We start from the raw sequence: 17117 nt of genomic DNA, 5'->3' as shown, positions 1-17117 counted from the left end.
GAAAAATCATAGATCGGATTACAAAGAAGTTTATTATAAGAGATTTACTGTTACCATGGTTACTTTCGTTACGGGCGTTAATTGAGATAATGAAATAAAAGTGAGGTTTAGTTTCTAAAAAGCGCTCGTCCTGGAATTAACGATTTTCGACTCTTTAACTTATTAGGATTTTGTCATTGAATCTTCTAGCTAAACTTGGTTCGTTCTGTGGACATTTTTGGACATTCAAGTACGGTTGTTAGATTAAAATTCGTATTTTGTTCGCACTTCGCACAAACGTAACAAAGAACGTAGTCTACCCGCTCGCATACCACAAATTGTTTTCAATAAACATTGTGGTGAGTTTTGGAATATGTTTAAATATGAGAGCACATACTGTTAAGTATATATGGAACAAGACGGGTCCAGAATTCAAGAAAGTCCAACCCATGAAGTTGGGATGTTACAATCTTTAGCTTGGAAAACTTTTGGAGTAAGAAATTTCCAGTAACAACTTTAGTATGATCCTTAAGTTCTAATGAATGGAAATGAACATTGTAAGTTTTATGTTCCTCTCGTTGATTTATTTTGGTCGAGCACCTAGAAATAGATAGTTAAAATCTGAGTGGAAAATCTTTTCGTCATTGTTTGTGGCGTCGAAGGAAAATATGCTAAATAATTAGTGACTCACATTTTGAGAGCTAGGCATTTGATGGATCGCATAGTTGTCCCCTTAAACTGAAGGAACGTGTGAATTGAATTGTAGTACAGTTAAACCAGTATTAGGCGGACACCCTCGGGACCCGTGCTAATGTCCACTTAATACATGATGTCCCTTCAGAATTCGTCTTTTAAAAAAAAGCTTTAAAAGGGTCATATTAATATTTCATCAGTGTTAAAAGACTTTAAAGGGCCAAATAGCATTTTCGTGAACATACTTATCCGTGGGGTAAAACCTAATTTTATAGCCCTCATGTCTTTGAAGATGAGAGTCCAGCCACATGTAGGTACTCTGTCTTTATTTACCATGCTTAGTTTACAGACGGCCTTGTGGCTCAAACAATTTCTTTATGGTCAAAATTATAATCATGTTTTTAATTCTTGAGCTCAGTCTCCTGCTCAACCTCCTGGTCATTCTCGTACTCAGTCCCCAGTTTGGCCTCCGGGTCATTCTTAAACTCAGTCCTCAGCTCAACCTCCTGGTCAATCTCGTATTCAGTCCCCAGTTTAGCCTCCGGGTCATTCTTGAACTCAGTCCCCAAGTCAACCTCTAGGTTATTCTCGAACTCAGTCCCCAGCTCAACCTCTGGGTCATTCTGGTACTCTGTCCTCACCTCGGCCTTCGGGTCACTCTCGAGCTCAGTCCCCATCTCAACCTCTGGGTCATTCTCAAACTGAGTTTTTAGGTCTGTATCAAGCCCAGTCTTCAGTTCAGTATTGATCTGATCACGGATTTGCTGGTACCGCTCACGGTTTCGGCGATTTCCTTCATCACGAAGTCCAGCACGACGACGACGCCAAGCTTCACTGAAATAAACGAAAATTATGTTCAGTCCCTTCTTTATACTCAGAAATAAGAAAGAAAATAGTTTCAAACCTGTAATTAATGAGGGACTTTGGTAACGCGAGGTTCGTAGTTACAAGTCTTTTATTTCGAGGTTAAGTTTTATGTTGGGAGTATTAGCTTTCATTCAGTTTTTATTAATTTATTTTTTATCCGGCGTTAACTCAGTTGATTATTTATTTCAACAAACAAAACGTGAAAAACTAGTTAGCTAAGAAACTGTTACAATTTAAAATATAGAAGGTAAGCTTCACTTTAGAGTTCCCTGAAGTATCTCGAATTTCTTCCACTCCTAGTGCTGTTTTCTGATGGTGATTTGATATTTTTGTCGGGAAAGTTCGTTATAATCGTTTTAAGTCGATGCGGCTATAGGTTCGATTAGAAACCGCTGTTTGGGAACACACCCCAGAGAGTATACAAATTATTCATTTACAAATTTATCTATTTTAGACTTCCTTCATGGCATAGAAATAGCGTTTTTCCTCTTCTTTTTTTCTTCTTGTGTGTGCATTTGTGCTTCAGTTTTGTTGCTGACTTGTATCTTATTTCTGTTTAATGCTGATGTTAACTGGCTGCCCGGCTCGGCTAGCCCCTGTGGTTATTCCAGGCAGCTAGTACTCTAAATTTTACTTTTAATATTTTTCATTGAACATTGCAATTCTTTTTCTTTTTTTTAGCAAGAGTGAGTGCAAATAAAGATTGATTGATTGATTGATTGACAAACCTGCCGTCCAGAGAAAAACAAATGAAGCATACCGCGAGGAAAATGACAAAAACACGTATCATATTACTTCTCTTCCTGTAAATAACAAAAACTGAGCTTAGGACACAATAAACAGGTACCTAGCCTGCCATATATGCGATTTTGCTGCGTAGGAGTGCACTAAAGTGGATATTTTTTTCTTTACCTATGAGGGAGGGGTGGGAGGATTTTTTATTCTTTTACCTATTCTCCCGCACTCTTCATCAAGCCCCATCCCTACACCGTAGAACACTCTTTCTTCATTCCCCAAGCCCTTCCTTTTTTCCAAATCCACAGAAAATGTGATGTGCGATTTTTACTGAAAAGACTAAAGGGATGATCTATGATACAACAAAAGTCGATGGATCGTCGCAGAGGCATAAAAGGTAGTCAACCATGGGGGCTAAACGCAAAATCCGAAACGAATTATCCACCGATTTCTTATTGTTTCCTGAGAAAATTAGAAGGCTATGAATAAACCTTTGAGCAAAGCCGTATCTCAAGGCTGGAGGTACTGAAGGTCAGTCTTGCGTGACAAGGCAAAGGAATGTCTTCGCGGGAAGAACTGAAGGGTGTAGTGCAGATATTAAAACTCGAACGGAGCATAAATAATCAAGTTATCGCACTACATATATGACAGCATTTTGAAGGCTTTTAGCTTCAGAAACATCCAAGTAAGAGAACCCGAAAGAAAAGACCTGTATAACTGGAGACGCGGGAGTTAAAATCATACAGGGCACTCGTCAACCCTTAATGGCATACAGTCTATATCTCTTGTTTGTTAGGTAGTTTTAACTTATAAACATACAGAACTGATGTTAAACTCTAACTTTGAATAAACTATTATTTTCATAGATAAACGGATAGGCATCTAGGAGTGACTATTAAACTAACCGTTAAACTTGGGGCTTGATAAGGCGTTACTCCACTGTACGAATCAATGTGTGGACTAACTTGAAAAAAACAACATGGTTATCAGTGCCATGTCCGTTCCCAGTGGGGATTACGCTTCAGTAAAAACCATGCAATTAATTTTGATTCGCCTCCAGCTTTGACCTCTTTAGCTTGGGTGGTTTGTTTTCCCATTTCAGATCATATTCTCTAGAGAATCGTTCTTTAATCCATCTTAAAATTATTCATTCATATACACGTTACAATTTGAAAATTTGAGAGCAAGAATCCTCAAGAGTATCATCACATGGCCTGATATGGGGCAATAAACCACCCACGCTAAAGAGGTCTCTTCACCATGTGACGGGTCATAGCTTCCAAAGTATCCCCAAAGGATCATAAATATATGGCAAAAATTGTTCTTGGAGTAAAAATTCACCGAACTCACAGAGATGAGATTTGAATAAGGTATCGATCGGACTTGGAAATGAATTTATAATTTGTTTTGCTTTTAAGCTTAAAAACAATAGAAAGTGGTAATCAATTGGTACCATTCTGCATTAAAATAACAAAATGCATATTTAAACTGGACAATTACGATGCATTCTTTTGACCTGAATAGCACCTTCATTAGGTCAACGCCTTTTGAATAACAATGCCCTAATCCAAAGTATTAAAGGAAGGGTGAGAAACAATGAAAATGCAACCAGAAAGCATTCCATACATTTATCTATTCTTTATTAAATTATCAAGGGAAAACTTGTTTTGGTGCAAGAAGTATATATAAATTAGTAAAACAGCTAAAAAAATGAACATGGCATATTTCAGGGTATTAAAAAGGTCACTAATAAAATTAGGTTTCTCATCTATGTTTTTCTATTTCGCTAATTATCATAGTATAGCTTCTTCTTATATTTTGTAATGTTTCGTGAAAACTAATCTTTCCAAGATGCACCCTCATTGTTTCAACTGTTTTTGCCTTTTGGAATATTACCTGACGTTCTACTTATGATCATTTGAAAAGAGTCTTACATTTAGACTTATCAACTGATATTTTAGAAAAACTTGAGTTCATTCATACTCCCTTCTGCGCCGTTAGTTTTCGAATGTATTTTGGGATTTTCAATACTATTTACTGTTGTTGTTTGCCGGTAAAGAAAATCATTGATCGGATCACAAAGAAGTTTATTATGAGAGATTTACTGTTATCATGGTTACTTTCGTTACGGGCGTTAATTGAGATAATGAAATAAAATTGAGGTTTAGTTTCTGAAAACGCTCTTCCTGGAATTAGTGATTTTGGACTCTTTAACTTATCAGGATTTTGTCATTGAATTTTCCAACTAAACTTTGTTCGTTCTGTGGATCTTTTAGGACATCCAAGTACGGTTGTTTGATTAAAATTGGTATTTTGTTCGCACTTCGCACAAAGGTAACAAAGAACGTAGTTGACTCGCTCGCATACCACAAATTGTTTCAGTAAATATTGTGGCGAGTTTTGGAATATGTTTGAATATGAAAGCACATACTGTTAATGATATATGGAACAAGACGGGTTCGGAATTCAAGAAAGTCCAACCCACGAAGTTGGGATTGTGCAATCTTTAATTTGGAAAACTTTTGGAGTAAGAAATTTCCAGTAACAACTTTAACTTGTAAACTTAGTATGATCCTTAAGTTCTAATGAATGGAAATGAACATTGTAAGTTTTATGTTCCTCTCGTTGATTTATTTTGGTCGAGCACCTAGAAATAGATATTTAAAATGTGAGTGGAAAATCTTTCCGTCATTGTTTGCCGCATCGAAGGAAAATATGCTAAATAAAAAGTGACTGACATTTTGAGAGCCAATGATTTGATGGATGGCATAGTTGTCCCCTTAAACTGAAGGAACGTGTGAATTGAATTATAGTACAGTTAAACCAGTATTAGGCGGACACCCTCGGGACCCGTGCTAATGTCCACTTAATACATGATGTCCCTTCAGAATTCGTCTTTTAAAAAAAAGCTTTAAAAGGGTCATATTAATATTTCATCAGTGTTAAAAGACTTTAAAGGGCCAAATAGCATTTTCGTGAACATACTTATCCGTGGGGTAAAACCTAATTTTATAGCCCTCATGTCTTTGAAGATGAGAGTCCAGCTACATGTAAGTGCTCTGTCTTTATTTTACCATGCTTAGTTTACAGACGGCCTTGTGGCTCAAACAATTTCTTTATGGTCAAAATTATAATCATGTTTTTAATCCTTGAGCTCAGTCTCCTGCTCAACCTCCTGGTCATTCTCGTACTCAGTCCCCAGTTTGGCCTCCGGGTCATTCTTAAACTCAGTCCTCAGCTCAACCTCCTGGTCAATCTCGTATTCAGTCCCCAGTTTAGCCTCCGGGTCATTCTTGAACTCAGTCCCCAAGTCAACCTCTAGGTCATTCTCGAACTCAGTCCCCAGCTCAACCTCTGGGTCATTCTGGTACTCTGTCCTCACCTCGGCCTTCGGGTCACTCTCGAGCTCAGTCCCCATCTCAACCTCTGGGTCATTCTCAAACTGAGTTTTTAGGTCTGTATCAAGCCCAGTCTTCAGTTCAGTATTGATCTGATCACGGATTTGCTGGTACCGCTCACGGTTTCGGCGATTTCCTTCATCACGAAGTCCAGCACGACGACGACGCCAAGCTTCACTGAAATAAACGAAAATTATGTTCAGTCCCTTCTTTATACTCAGAAATAAGAAAGAAAATAGTTTCAAACCTGTAATTAATGAGGGACTTTGGTAACGCGAGGTTCGTAGTTACAAGTCTTTTATTTCGAGGTTAAGTTTTATGTTGGGAGTATTAGCTTTCATTCAGTTTTTATTAATTTATTTTTTATCCGGCGTTAACTCAGTTGATTATTTATTTCAACAAACAAAACGTGAAAAACTAGTTAGCTAAGAAACGGTTACAATTTAAAATATAGAAGGTAAGCTTCACTTTGGAGTTCCCTGAAGTATCTCGAATTTCTTCCACTCCTAGGGCTGTTTTCTGATGGTGATTTGATATTTTTGTCGGGAAAGTTCGTTATAATCGTTTTAAGTCGATGCGGCTATAGGTTCGATTAGAAACCGCTGTTTGGGAACATACCCCAGAGAGTATACAAATTATTCATTTACAAATTTATCTATTTTAGAGTTCCTTCCGCTATGGATGAAAACCGTACCTCGGTATTTCGGTATCTCGTCTCGGTCAATCACTTTCGGGATATGCATGTGGTGCGGCCGTTCGTGTCGCTAGGAGACGCCATCGAAATCAATTGACCGTGAAGGTCTGGGAGAAAGCCGTACCGAGACAAGGCAATGGGCGTGATCCGATTTCTAGTGAAAAAAATTGTGGTAGAGAATGGGGCTTTGACAGCGGTGCTCAAGGACAGGCAGGTAGAGCTGCAGAGGGACACGTTTACATCGCTTCGTGGAGAAATACGTGATTAACAAATTTCTTGAGAATTTTCCAGGGGAGATTTCCATAGCCAGGAGAATGTTTGACAAAGGGGCACATACTTATCCGTGGGGTGAAAACTAATTTTGTAGCTTTTAGTCTCTGAAGATGAGAGTCGTGTTACATTAAGTCATCTGCCTTTATTTACCATGCTTATTACATGCGAATTACAGACGGCCTTGTGGCTCAAACAACTTCTTTATCGTCAAAATTATAATCATGTTCTTAATGCTTGAACTCAGTCCCTTGCTCAACCTCCTGGTCATTCTCGTACTCAGTCCCCTGGTTAACCTTCGGGTCATTCTTGAACTCAGTCCTCAAGTCAACCTCTGGGTGATTGTCGAACTCAGTCCCCAGCTCAGCCTCTGGGTCATTCTGGTACTCAGTCACCACCTCGGTCTTCGGGTCATTCTCGAACTCAGTCCCCATCTCAGCATCTGGGTCATTCTCAAACTCGGTTTTTAGGTCTGTATCAAGCTCAGCCTTCGGCTCAGTATTGATCTGATCACGGATTTGCTGGTACCGCTCACGGTTTCTGAGATTTCCTCCATCACGACGACGACGACGCCAAGCTTCACTGAAATAAATGAAAATTACGTTCAGTCTCCTCTTTATGCTCAGAAATCACAAAGAAAATATTTTCAAACCTGTATTAATGAGAGATTTTTGGTAACGCGAGGTTCGTAGTTACAAGTCTTGTATTTCGAGGTTAAGTTTTATGTTGAGTATTAGCTTTCATTCAGTTTTTATTAATTTATTTTTTATCTGTTAACTCAGTGGATTATTTATTTCAACAAACAAAACATGAAAAACTAGTTAGATAAGAAATTGACAATTTAAAATATAGAAGGTAAGCTTCACTTTAGAGTTCCCTGAAGTATCTCGAATTCTTTCCACTCCTAGAGCTGTTTTCTGGTGGTGATTTTCTAACCGCTGTTTAGAAACATGAGCCGGCACTCGTCCTATCGGGAACAGGACCCGAGAAAGCAGCGGGAATATACAAACCTTGTGTCCAGGGAAAAAGTAATGAACCAGATCGCCAGGAAAATGACAAAAGCACGTCTCATTTTACTTCTCTTCCTGTAAATAACAAAAACTGTGTTTAGGATACAATACACAGGTACCTAGCCTGACACACACGCGATTTTGCTGCGTAAACGCGCACGTGGATATTTTTGTTCTTTGCGTATGAGGGGTGGGTGGGATGAATTTTCATTCTTTTTCCTATTCACACTGCATACATTAAAGCAACGCATATAAAAAACAAAGGATTTCTTTGAAGTTAAATGGATAGTGTCGCCTCTTGTAAAAGCTTAATTATTTAAAGGTGTTAATATGCATTCACTTTCTGTATGTTGACCTATGTAACACTAATTAATATGTTATTTACATTATATTTTGTAAATATTTAGTTATAGTTTGTTGAAATTTTTTTGTTTTTTGGTTACCGTCTATTGTTAGTGATATTGGTGTTTTTAGTGTTGTAATAACATTAGTTGTAGTAGTATTATTAGTACTAATTAGTTGTATTATATTATCAGTATTAGTAATATTAGTTGTTATTATAATTATGTAGGTAAGTAATTAATTCGCTGTATTAATATCAATTTGTTTCAATAAAGATTAAAAAAAAAAAAAAAAAACGCATATGAGTTCAGTGCACATGAATAAATTATCACTTTGGCTCAACTGGCGTACAGTGCGAGGATCGTGCTGGACTATTGGTGCTTGCGGGGAGGCCAGGGGATTCAATGCTAGATTTGTTTTCCCCACCCACCCTCCCTCCAGTCTCACACTGTGACCATTGTCGGATCGCAGATTTATCCCCAATCTTATTGCAGTGCGACAATGGACGCAGTGTGGAATAGTTTACCATTCTACCGCACTCGTCATCAAGCCCCACCCCTACACCGTAGAACACCCTTTCTTCCGTTCCCCAAGCACTCCCTTCTTTTCCAAGTCCATAGAAAATGTAATGTTTGATTTGTAATGAAAAGCTTGCAGGGATGATCTGTGATACAACAAAAGGCGATGGATCGTCGCAGAGGCATAAAAGGTAGTCAACCATGGGGGCTAAACGCAAAATCCGAAACGAATTATCCACCGATTTCTTACTGTGTCCTGAGAAAATTAGAAAGCTATGAATAAGCCTCTGAACAGAGCCGTATCTCAAGGCTGGAGGTACTGAAGGTCAGTCTCCTACGCAAACCATTATTTTGGCTCATAACCGTGACAAGGCAGAGGAATGTAATCGCGGGAAGAAATGAAGGGTGTAGTGCAGATATTAAAACTCGAACGGAGCATAAATAATCAAGTTATCGCACTATATATATGAAATCATTTTGAAGACCTTTAGCTTCAGAAACATCCAAGTAAGAGAACCCGAAAGAAAAGACCTGTATAACTGGAGACGCGGGAGTTAAAATCATACAGGACACTCGTCAACCCTTAATGGCATACAGTCGTATATCTCTTGTTTGTTAGGTAGTTTTAACAAATAAACATACAGAACTGATGTTAAACTCTAACTTTAAACAAACTATTATTTCCATAGATAAACGGATAGGCATCTAAGAATGACTATTAAACTAACCGTTAAACTTGGGGCTTGATAAGGCGTTACTCCACTGTACGAATCAATGTGTGGACTAACTTGAAAAAAACAACATGGTTATCAGTGCCATGTCCGTTCCCAGTGGGGATTACGCTTTAGTAAAAACCATGCAATTAATTTTGATTCGCCTCCAGCTTTGACCTCTTTAGCTTGGGTGGTTTGTTTTCCCATTTCAGATCATATTCTCTAGAGAATCGTTCTTTAATCCATCTTAAAATTATTCATTCATATACACGTTACAATTTGAAAATTTGAGAGCAAGAATCCTCAAGAGTATCATCACATGGCCTGATATGGGGCAATAAACCACCCACGCTAAAGAGGTCTCTTCACCATGTGACGGGTCATAGCTTCCAAAGTATCCCCAAAGGATCATAAATATATGGCAAAAATTGTTCTTGGAGTAAAAATTCACCGAACTCACAGAGATGAGATTTGAATAAGGTATCAATCGGACTTGGAAATGAATTTATAATTTGTTTTGCTTTTAAGCTTAAAAACAATAGAAAGTGGTAATCAATTGGTACCATTCTGCATTAAAATAACAAAATGCATATTTAAACTGGACAATTACGATGCATTCTTTTGACCTGAATAGCACCTTCATTAGGTCAACGCCTTTTCAATAACAATGCCCTAATCCAAAGTATTAAAGGAAGGGTGAGAAACAATGAAAATGCAACCAGAAAGCATTCCATACATTTATCTATTCTTTATTAAATTATCAAGGGAAAACTTGTTTTGGTGCAAGAAGTATATATAAATTAGTAAAACAGCTAAAAAAATGAACATGGCATATTTCAGGGTATTAAAAAGGTCACTAATAAAATTAGGTTTCTCATCTATGTTTTTCTATTTCGCTAATTATCATAGTATAGCTTCTCCTTATATTTTGTAATGTTTCGTGAAAACTAATCTTTCCAAGATGCACCCTCATTGTTTCAACTGTTTTTGCCTTTTGGAATATTACCTGACGTTCTACTTATGATCATTTGAAAAGAGTCTTACATTTAGACTTATCAACTGATATTTTAGAAAAACTTGAGTTCATTCATACTCCCTTCTGCGCCGTTAGTTTTCGAATGTATTTTGGGATTTTCAATACTATTTACTGTTGTTGTTTGCCGGTAAAGAAAATCATTGATCGGATCACAAAGAAGTTTATTATAAGAGATTTACTGTTATCATGGTTACTTTCGTTACGGGCGTTAATTGAGATAATGAAATAAAATTGAGATTTAGTTTCTGAAAACGCTCTTCCTGGAATTAGTGATTTTGGACTCTTTAACTTATCAGGATCATTGTTTTGTGATTGAATTTTCCAACTAAACTTTGTTCGTTCTGTGGATCTTTTAGGACATCCAAGTACGGTTGTTTGATTAAAATTGGTATTTTGTTCGCACTTCGCACAAAGGTAACAAAGAACGTAGTCGACTCGCTCGCATACCACAAATTGTTTCAGTAAATATTGTGGCGAGTTTTGGAATATGTTTGAATATGAAAGCACATACTGTTAATGATATATGGAACAAGACGGGTCCGGAATTCAAGAAAGTCCAACCCACGAAGTTGGGATAGTGCAATCTTTAGCTTGGAAAACTTTTGGAGTAAGAAATTTCCAGTAACAACTTTAACTTGTAAACTTAGTATGATCCTTAAGTTCTAATGAATGGAAATGAACATTGTAAGTTTTATGTTCCTCTCGTTGATTTATTTTGGTCGAGCACCTAGAAATAGATAGTTAAAATGTGAGTGGAAAATCTTTCCGTCATTGTTTGCCGCGTCGAAGGAAAATATGCTAAATAAAAAGTGACTGACATTTTGAGAGCCAGTGATTTGATGGATGGCATAGTTGTCCCCTTAAACTGAAGGAACGTGTGAATTGAATTATAGTACAGTTAAACCCGTATTAGGCGGACACCCTCGGGACCCGTGCTAATGTCCACTTAATACATGATGTCCCTTCAGAATTCGTCTTTTAAAAAAAAGCTTTAAAAGGGTCATATTAATATTTCATCAGTGTTAAAAGACTTTAAAGGGCCAAATAGCATTTTCGTGAACATACTTATCCGTGGGGTAAAACCTAATTTTATAGCCCTCATGTCTTTGAAGATGAGAGTCCAGCTACATGTAAGTACTCTGTCTTTATTTTACCATGCTTAGTTTACAGACGGCCTTGTGGCTCAAACAATTTCTTTATGGTCAAAATTATAATCATGTTTTTAATCCTTGAGCTCAGTCTCCTGCTCAACCTCCTGGTCATTCTCGTACTCAGTCCCCAGTTTGGCCTCCGGGTCATTCTTAAACTCAGTCCTCAGCTCAACCTCCTGGTCAATCTCGTATTCAGTCCCCAGTTTAGCCTCCGGGTCATTCTTGAACTCAGTCCCCAAGTCAACCTCTAGGTCATTCTCGAACTCAGTCCCCAGCTCAACCTCTGGGTCATTCTGGTACTCTGTCCTCACCTCGGCCTTCGGGTCACTCTCGAGCTCAGTCCCCATCTCAACCTCTGGGTCATTCTCAAACTGAGTTTTTAGGTCTGTATCAAGCCCAGTCTTCAGTTCAGTATTGATCTGATCACGGATTTGCTGGTACCGCTCACGGTTTCGGCGATTTCCTTCATCACGAAGTCCAGCACGACGACGACGCCAAGCTTCACTGAAATAAATGAAAATTATGTTCAGTCCCCTCTTTATACTCAGAAATCACAAAGAAAATATTGTCAAACCTGTAATTAATGAGGGACTTTGGTAACGCGAGGTTCGTAGTTATAAGTCTTTTATTTCGAGGTTAAGTTTTATGTTGGGAGTATTAATTAGCTTTCATTCAGTTTTTATTAATTTATTTTTTATCCGGCGTTAACTCAGTTGATTATTTATTTCAACAAACAAAACGTGAAAAACTAGTTAGCTAAGAAACTGTTACAATTTAAAATATAGAAGGTAAGCTTCACTTTAGAGTTCCCTGAAGTATCTCGAATTTCTTCCACTCCTAGGGCTGTTTTCTGATGGTGATTTGATATTTTTGTCGGGAAAGTTCGTTATGCGGCTATAGGTTCGATTAGAAACCGCTGTTTGGGAACATACCCCAGAGAGTATACAAATTATTCATTTACAAATTTATCTATTTTAGAGTTCCTTCCGCTATGGATGAAAACCGTACCTCGGTATTTCGGTATCTCGTCTCGGTCAATCACTTTCGGGATATGCATGTGGTGCGGCCGTTCGTGTCGCTAGGAGACGCCATCGAAATCAATTGACCGTGAAGGCCTGGGAGACAAGGCAATGGGCGTGATCCGATTTCTAGTGAAAAAAATTGTGGTAGAGAATGGGGCTTTGACAGCGGTGCTCAAGGACAGGCAGGTAGAGCTGCAGAGGGACACGTTTACATCGCTTCGTGGAGAAATACGTGATTAACAAATTTCTTGAGAATTTTCCAGGGGAGATTTCCATAGCCAGGAGAATGTTTGACAAAGGGGCACATACTTATCCGTGGGGTGAAAACTAATTTTGTAGCTTTTAGTCTCTGAAGATGAGAGTCGTGTTACATTAAGTCATCTGCCTTTATTTACCATGCTTATTACATGCGAATTACAGACGGCCTTGTGGCTCAAACAACTTCTTTATCGTCAAAATTATAATCATGTTCTTAATGCTTGAACTCAGTCCCTTGCTCAACCTCCTGGTCATTCTCGTACTCAGTCCCCTGGTTAACCTTCGGGTCATTCTTGAACTCAGTCCTCAAGTCAACTTCTGGTTCGTTCTCGAACTCAGTCCCCAGTTTGGCCTCCGGGTCATTCTTGAACTCAGTCCTCAAGTCAACCTCTGGGTGATTGTCGAACTCAGTCCCCAGCTCAGCCTCTGGGTCATTCTGGTACTCAGTCGCCACCTCGGTCTTCGGGTCATTCTCGAACTCAGTCCCCATCTCAGCATCTGGGTCATTCTCAAACTCGGTTTTTAGGTCTGTATCAAGCTCAGCCTTCGGCTCAGTATTGATCTGATCACGGATTTGCTGGTACCGCTCACGGTTTCTGAGATTTCCTCCATCACGACGACGACGACGCCAAGCTTCACTGAAATAAATGAAAATTACGTTCAGTCTCCTCTTTATGCTCAGAAATCACAAAGAAAATATTTTCAAACCTGTATTAATGAGAGATTTTTGGTAACGCGAGGTTCGTAGTTACAAGTCTTGTATTTCGAGGTTAAGTTTTATGTTGAGTATTAGCTTTCATTCAGTTTTTATTAATTTATTTTTTATCTGTTAACTCAGTGGATTATTTATTTCAACAAACAAAACATGAAAAACTAGTTAGATAAGAAATTGACAATTTAAAATATAGAAGGTAAGCTTCACTTTAGAGTTCCCTGAAGTATCTCGAATTCTTTCCACTCCTAGAGCTGTTTTCTGGTGGTGATTTTCTAACCGCTGTTTAGGAACATGAGCCGGCACTCGTCCTATCGGGAACAGGACCCGAGAAAGCAGCGGGAATATACAAACCTTGTGTCCAGGGAAAAAGTAATGAAGCAGATCGCCAGGAAAATGACAAAAGCACGTCTCATTTTACTTCTCTTCCTGTAAATAACAAAAACTGTGTTTAGGATACAATACACAGGTACCTAGCCTGACACACACGCGATTTTGCTGCGTAAACGCGCACGTGGATATTTTTGTTCTTTGCGTATGAGGGGTGGGTGGGATGAATTTTCATTCTTTTTCCTAGTTACACTGCATACATTAAAGCAACGGATATAAAAAACAAAGGATTTCTTTGAAGTTAACTCTTGTAAAAGCTTGATTATTTAAAGGTGTTAATATGCATTCACTTTCTGTATGTTGACCTATGTAACACTAATTAATATGTTATTTACATTATATTTTGTAAATATTTAGTTATAGTTTGTTGAAATTTTTTTGTTTTTTGGTTACCGTCTATTGTTAGTGATATTGGTGTTTTTAGTGTTGTAATAACATTAGTTGTAGTAGTATTATTAGTACTAATTAGTTGTATTATATTATCAGTATTAGTAATATTAGTTGTTATTATAATTATGTAGGTAAGTAATTAATTCGCTGTATTAATATCAATTTGTTTCAATAAAGATTTAAAAAAAAAAAAAAAAAAACGCATATGAGTTCAGTGCACATGAATAAATTATCACTTTGGCTCAACTGGCGTACAGTGCGAGGATCGTGCTGGACTATTGGTGCTTGCGGGGAGGCCAGGGGATTCAATGCTAGATTTGTTCTCCTCACCCACCCACCCTCCAGTCTCACACTGTGACCAAATTTATCGCAAATTTATCCCCAATCTTATTGCGGTGCGACAATGGACGCAGTGTGGAATAGTTTACCATTCTACCGCACTCGTCATCAAGCCCCACCCCTACACCGTAGAACACCCTTTCTTCCGTTCCCCAAGCACTCCCTTCTTTTCCAAGTCCACAGAAAATGTAATGTTTGATTTGTAATGGAAAGGTTGCAGGGATGATCTATGATACAACAAAAGGCGATGGATCGTCGCAGAGGCATAAAAGGTAGTCAACCATGGAGGCTAAACGCAAAATCCGAAACGAATTATCCACCGATTTCTTACTGTGTCCTGAGAAAATTAGAAGGCTATGAATAAGCCTTTGAGCAAAGCCGTATCTCAAGGCTGGAGATACTAAAGGTCAGTCTCCTACGCAAACCATTATTTTGGCTCATAACCGTGACAAGGCAAAGAAATGTCTTCGCGGGAAGAAATGAAGGGTGTAGTGCAGATATTAAAACTCGAACGGTGCATAAATAATCAAGTTATCGCACTACATATATGACAGCATTTTAAAGACCTTTAGCTTCAGAAACATTCAAGTAAGAGAACCCGAAAGAAAAGACCTGTATAACTGTAGATGCGAGAATTAAAGTAATACAGGACACTCGCCAACCCATAATGGCGTGCAGTCGTATATCTCTTGTTTGTTAGGTAGTTTTAACTTATAAACATACTTAACTGATGTTAAACTCTAACTTTAAACAAACTATTATTTCCATAGATAAACGGATGGGTATCTAGGAATTACTATTAAACTAACCGTTAAACTTGGGGCTTGATAAGGCGTTACTGCACTGTGCGAATCAATGTGCGGACTGACTTGAATCAAATCAACTACATGGGAATCAGTGTTCTGTTTTTCCCAGAGGGGGTTACGCTTCAGTAGAAACCATGAATAGACCTTTTTCGCTTGGGCGGTTTTTTGTCCCATTACAGACCACGTGATATTCTCTGGAGAATTCAGTTCTTTTGTCCATCTAAAAATTATTTATTAACATACACGCAACTATTTGAAAATTTGAAAGGAAGAATTCTAAAGAGTATCGTCACATGGTCTGAAATGGGGCAACAAACCGCCCAGTCGAGAAAGGTCTATTAAGTTTGATTCTCCTCCAGTTTTGACCTCTTTAGCTTGGGGAATTGGGTGATTTGCTTTCCCATTACAGGTTGTATTCTTTACTTTAAATAATAAAGAAAAAACGAAAGGAATTCTGGTAGTTGTAGTCAAATGACGACAACGTGCAAATCTGCTATTGTTCTTTTATCCATCTTAAAGGGGCTAGGTCACGCAATTTCAGCACTGATCAAATGGTCATAGAATTAACTAGAATATCACAAAACGGCTCAAAACTATAGAAGATCTCAAATAAAACACAGGAAAGCCAAGAGGGGACATGGATGGACAAAACTGGAGAGGATTAAACTGGATTGCATTTGGGTAAATTTGAAAACGTCGGTCCACCTTTTTTCAAATTTATATAAGTTTATATCAAAATGTCATTTACACAGCTGGAAAATCATTCTCAGTTGTTATGTGGCCGTGTTTGCAAATGAAAGACTTTTGCTCTGCGAATTTGACGTTTAGAGCTCATAATGAACAAAATTAAACAAAATTACCTAAAATAGCGTGACCTAGCCCGTTTAAAATTATTCATTCATTTACAAGTTACAATTTAAAGATTTCTGTGGCAGCTCTTTGTCGGCAAACTTAAATGACCGATCTATTAAAACGTGGACAGAAAAAAACAACAACATGAATCCTTTTCGCAGTGTCGTTTAATACATGTTTCTACTGAACAAAAGAAATGACCATAAGAGTCAAATTTAAGCTGTCTGCGTCCGCTTACTAGAGGTCTCCGTGCGTTAAATACAGGCATTTTTTACAGTAGATGTGGAAAAAGAAAAAATGGGATTTGCACTGCTGTCCGCTTAATATGGTGTCCGCTTAATACAGGTTTGACTGTAGTTGTTGTAATGTTGTAGTGAGAAGTTCTTAGAGTTGTTAAACTGTTGTGAACTGAAGAGCTGAGAAATAAAGTCAAGTACAGCTGAAGCTTTACGAGTATTGGAGCATAGTTAATAGTAGAAAATGGTTAAGAAGCCCGGCAAACACCAAAGAAGCAAACAAACAGGCTAAGATTATGTTGGAAGGTCCTTGACCCTGCACATCTTTTGTTTTATGCTCAATGACTATGCATGAATTACATATTATCGGAATGCTTCTTTTGGTTAGTTGTATGAGCACACGTAACCACCTTTTGTATTTTTGCCAGGTTTTGTGCAGGGTCAACCCCCAAAATAGCCAACAAAAACATACAACAAAGAACTTTGCCAAGTTTCCTAACCATTTCCCTTTATTAGCTATGGTAGGAGTAACGGCTAATTCCCCTAAAAGTTGCTTCAACAAAAGCCATGGGAAGGGAGTCGAGGGGCTTTCCACAGTAAACTCATCACTGTATCAGTTTATATGGAATGAAAATTTCATAGACAAATGATATCATATGGGAAAATGTATGACGCTGTCCTTAGGGCGGGTCGGAAAACCCTGCCC

The 17117-nt window shown here is 38.1% G+C and overlaps 5 protein-coding genes across 5 annotated transcripts; all 5 read right to left on the bottom strand.

The window, feature by feature from the left end:
* Positions 1-978: 978 nt before the first annotated feature.
* LOC149101313 (uncharacterized) lies at positions 979-3291 on the bottom strand. The gene is made up of 3 exons (XM_089276525.1): positions 3180-3291; positions 2268-2342; positions 979-1506 (listed from the first exon to the last, which is right to left on the bottom strand). The coding sequence occupies exons 2-3, from the start codon at positions 2327-2329 to the stop codon at positions 1074-1076; spliced, it is 495 nt and encodes a 164-aa protein (XP_089132651.1). The 5' UTR covers positions 2330-2342; positions 3180-3291; the 3' UTR covers positions 979-1073.
* A 2028-nt stretch (positions 3292-5319) lies between these two features.
* LOC149101312 (uncharacterized) lies at positions 5320-6415 on the bottom strand. The gene is made up of 2 exons (XM_089276432.1): positions 6367-6415; positions 5320-5919 (listed from the first exon to the last, which is right to left on the bottom strand). Exons 1-2 carry the CDS (start codon positions 6413-6415, stop codon positions 5417-5419), a joined length of 552 nt encoding a protein of 183 aa, XP_089132558.1. The 3' UTR covers positions 5320-5416.
* A 346-nt stretch (positions 6416-6761) lies between these two features.
* On the bottom strand, positions 6762-9340 carry LOC149101311 (uncharacterized). The gene is made up of 3 exons (XM_089276272.1): positions 9235-9340; positions 7647-7721; positions 6762-7218 (listed from the first exon to the last, which is right to left on the bottom strand). The coding sequence occupies exons 2-3, from the start codon at positions 7706-7708 to the stop codon at positions 6867-6869; spliced, it is 414 nt and encodes a 137-aa protein (XP_089132398.1). The 5' UTR covers positions 7709-7721; positions 9235-9340; the 3' UTR covers positions 6762-6866.
* A 2040-nt stretch (positions 9341-11380) lies between these two features.
* LOC149101310 (uncharacterized) lies at positions 11381-12498 on the bottom strand. The gene is made up of 2 exons (XM_089276430.1): positions 12449-12498; positions 11381-11910 (listed from the first exon to the last, which is right to left on the bottom strand). The coding sequence occupies exons 1-2, from the start codon at positions 12496-12498 to the stop codon at positions 11478-11480; spliced, it is 483 nt and encodes a 160-aa protein (XP_089132556.1). The 3' UTR covers positions 11381-11477.
* A 297-nt stretch (positions 12499-12795) lies between these two features.
* Positions 12796-15400, bottom strand: LOC149101309 (uncharacterized). Its single transcript, XM_089276134.1, has 3 exons — positions 15327-15400; positions 13753-13827; positions 12796-13324 (listed from the first exon to the last, which is right to left on the bottom strand). Exons 2-3 carry the CDS (start codon positions 13812-13814, stop codon positions 12901-12903), a joined length of 486 nt encoding a protein of 161 aa, XP_089132260.1. The 5' UTR covers positions 13815-13827; positions 15327-15400; the 3' UTR covers positions 12796-12900.
* Positions 15401-17117: the final 1717 nt, after the last annotated feature.

This window comes from Orbicella faveolata, unplaced genomic scaffold (assembly GCF_042242905.1).
Source record: "Orbicella faveolata isolate gen_17 unplaced genomic scaffold, um_ofav_v1 contig_4, whole genome shotgun sequence".
Classification (NCBI taxonomy): domain Eukaryota; kingdom Metazoa; phylum Cnidaria; class Anthozoa; order Scleractinia; family Merulinidae; genus Orbicella; species Orbicella faveolata.
This window is presented reverse-complemented; position numbering and strand designations above follow the sequence as displayed.

Coding starts and splice junctions, on each gene's coding strand:
- LOC149101311 (XM_089276272.1), bottom strand. CDS start 7,708: ATGAGACGTGCTTTTGTCATTTTCCTGGCGATCTGGTTCATTACTTTT. Junction 7,219..7,646: donor ACTTTTTCCCTGGACACAAG/GTTTGTATATTC, acceptor CATTTATTTCAG/TGAAGCTTGGCGTCGTCGTC.
- LOC149101309 (XM_089276134.1), bottom strand. CDS start 13,814: ATGAGACGTGCTTTTGTCATTTTCCTGGCGATCTGCTTCATTACTTTT. Junction 13,325..13,752: donor ACTTTTTCCCTGGACACAAG/GTTTGTATATTC, acceptor CATTTATTTCAG/TGAAGCTTGGCGTCGTCGTC.
- LOC149101312 (XM_089276432.1), bottom strand. CDS start 6,415: ATGCATATCCCGAAAGTGATTGACCGAGACGAGATACCGAAATACCGA. Junction 5,920..6,366: donor CGAGATACCGAAATACCGAG/GTACGGTTTTCA, acceptor CATTAATTACAG/GTTTGAAACTATTTTCTTTC.
- LOC149101310 (XM_089276430.1), bottom strand. CDS start 12,498: ATGGCGTCTCCTAGCGACACGAACGGCCGCACCACATGCATATCCCGA. Junction 11,911..12,448: donor ACCACATGCATATCCCGAAA/GTGATTGACCGA, acceptor CATTTATTTCAG/TGAAGCTTGGCGTCGTCGTC.
- LOC149101313 (XM_089276525.1), bottom strand. CDS start 2,329: ATGATACGTGTTTTTGTCATTTTCCTCGCGGTATGCTTCATTTGTTTT. Junction 1,507..2,267: donor TGTTTTTCTCTGGACGGCAG/GTTTGTCAATCA, acceptor CGTTTATTTCAG/TGAAGCTTGGCGTCGTCGTC.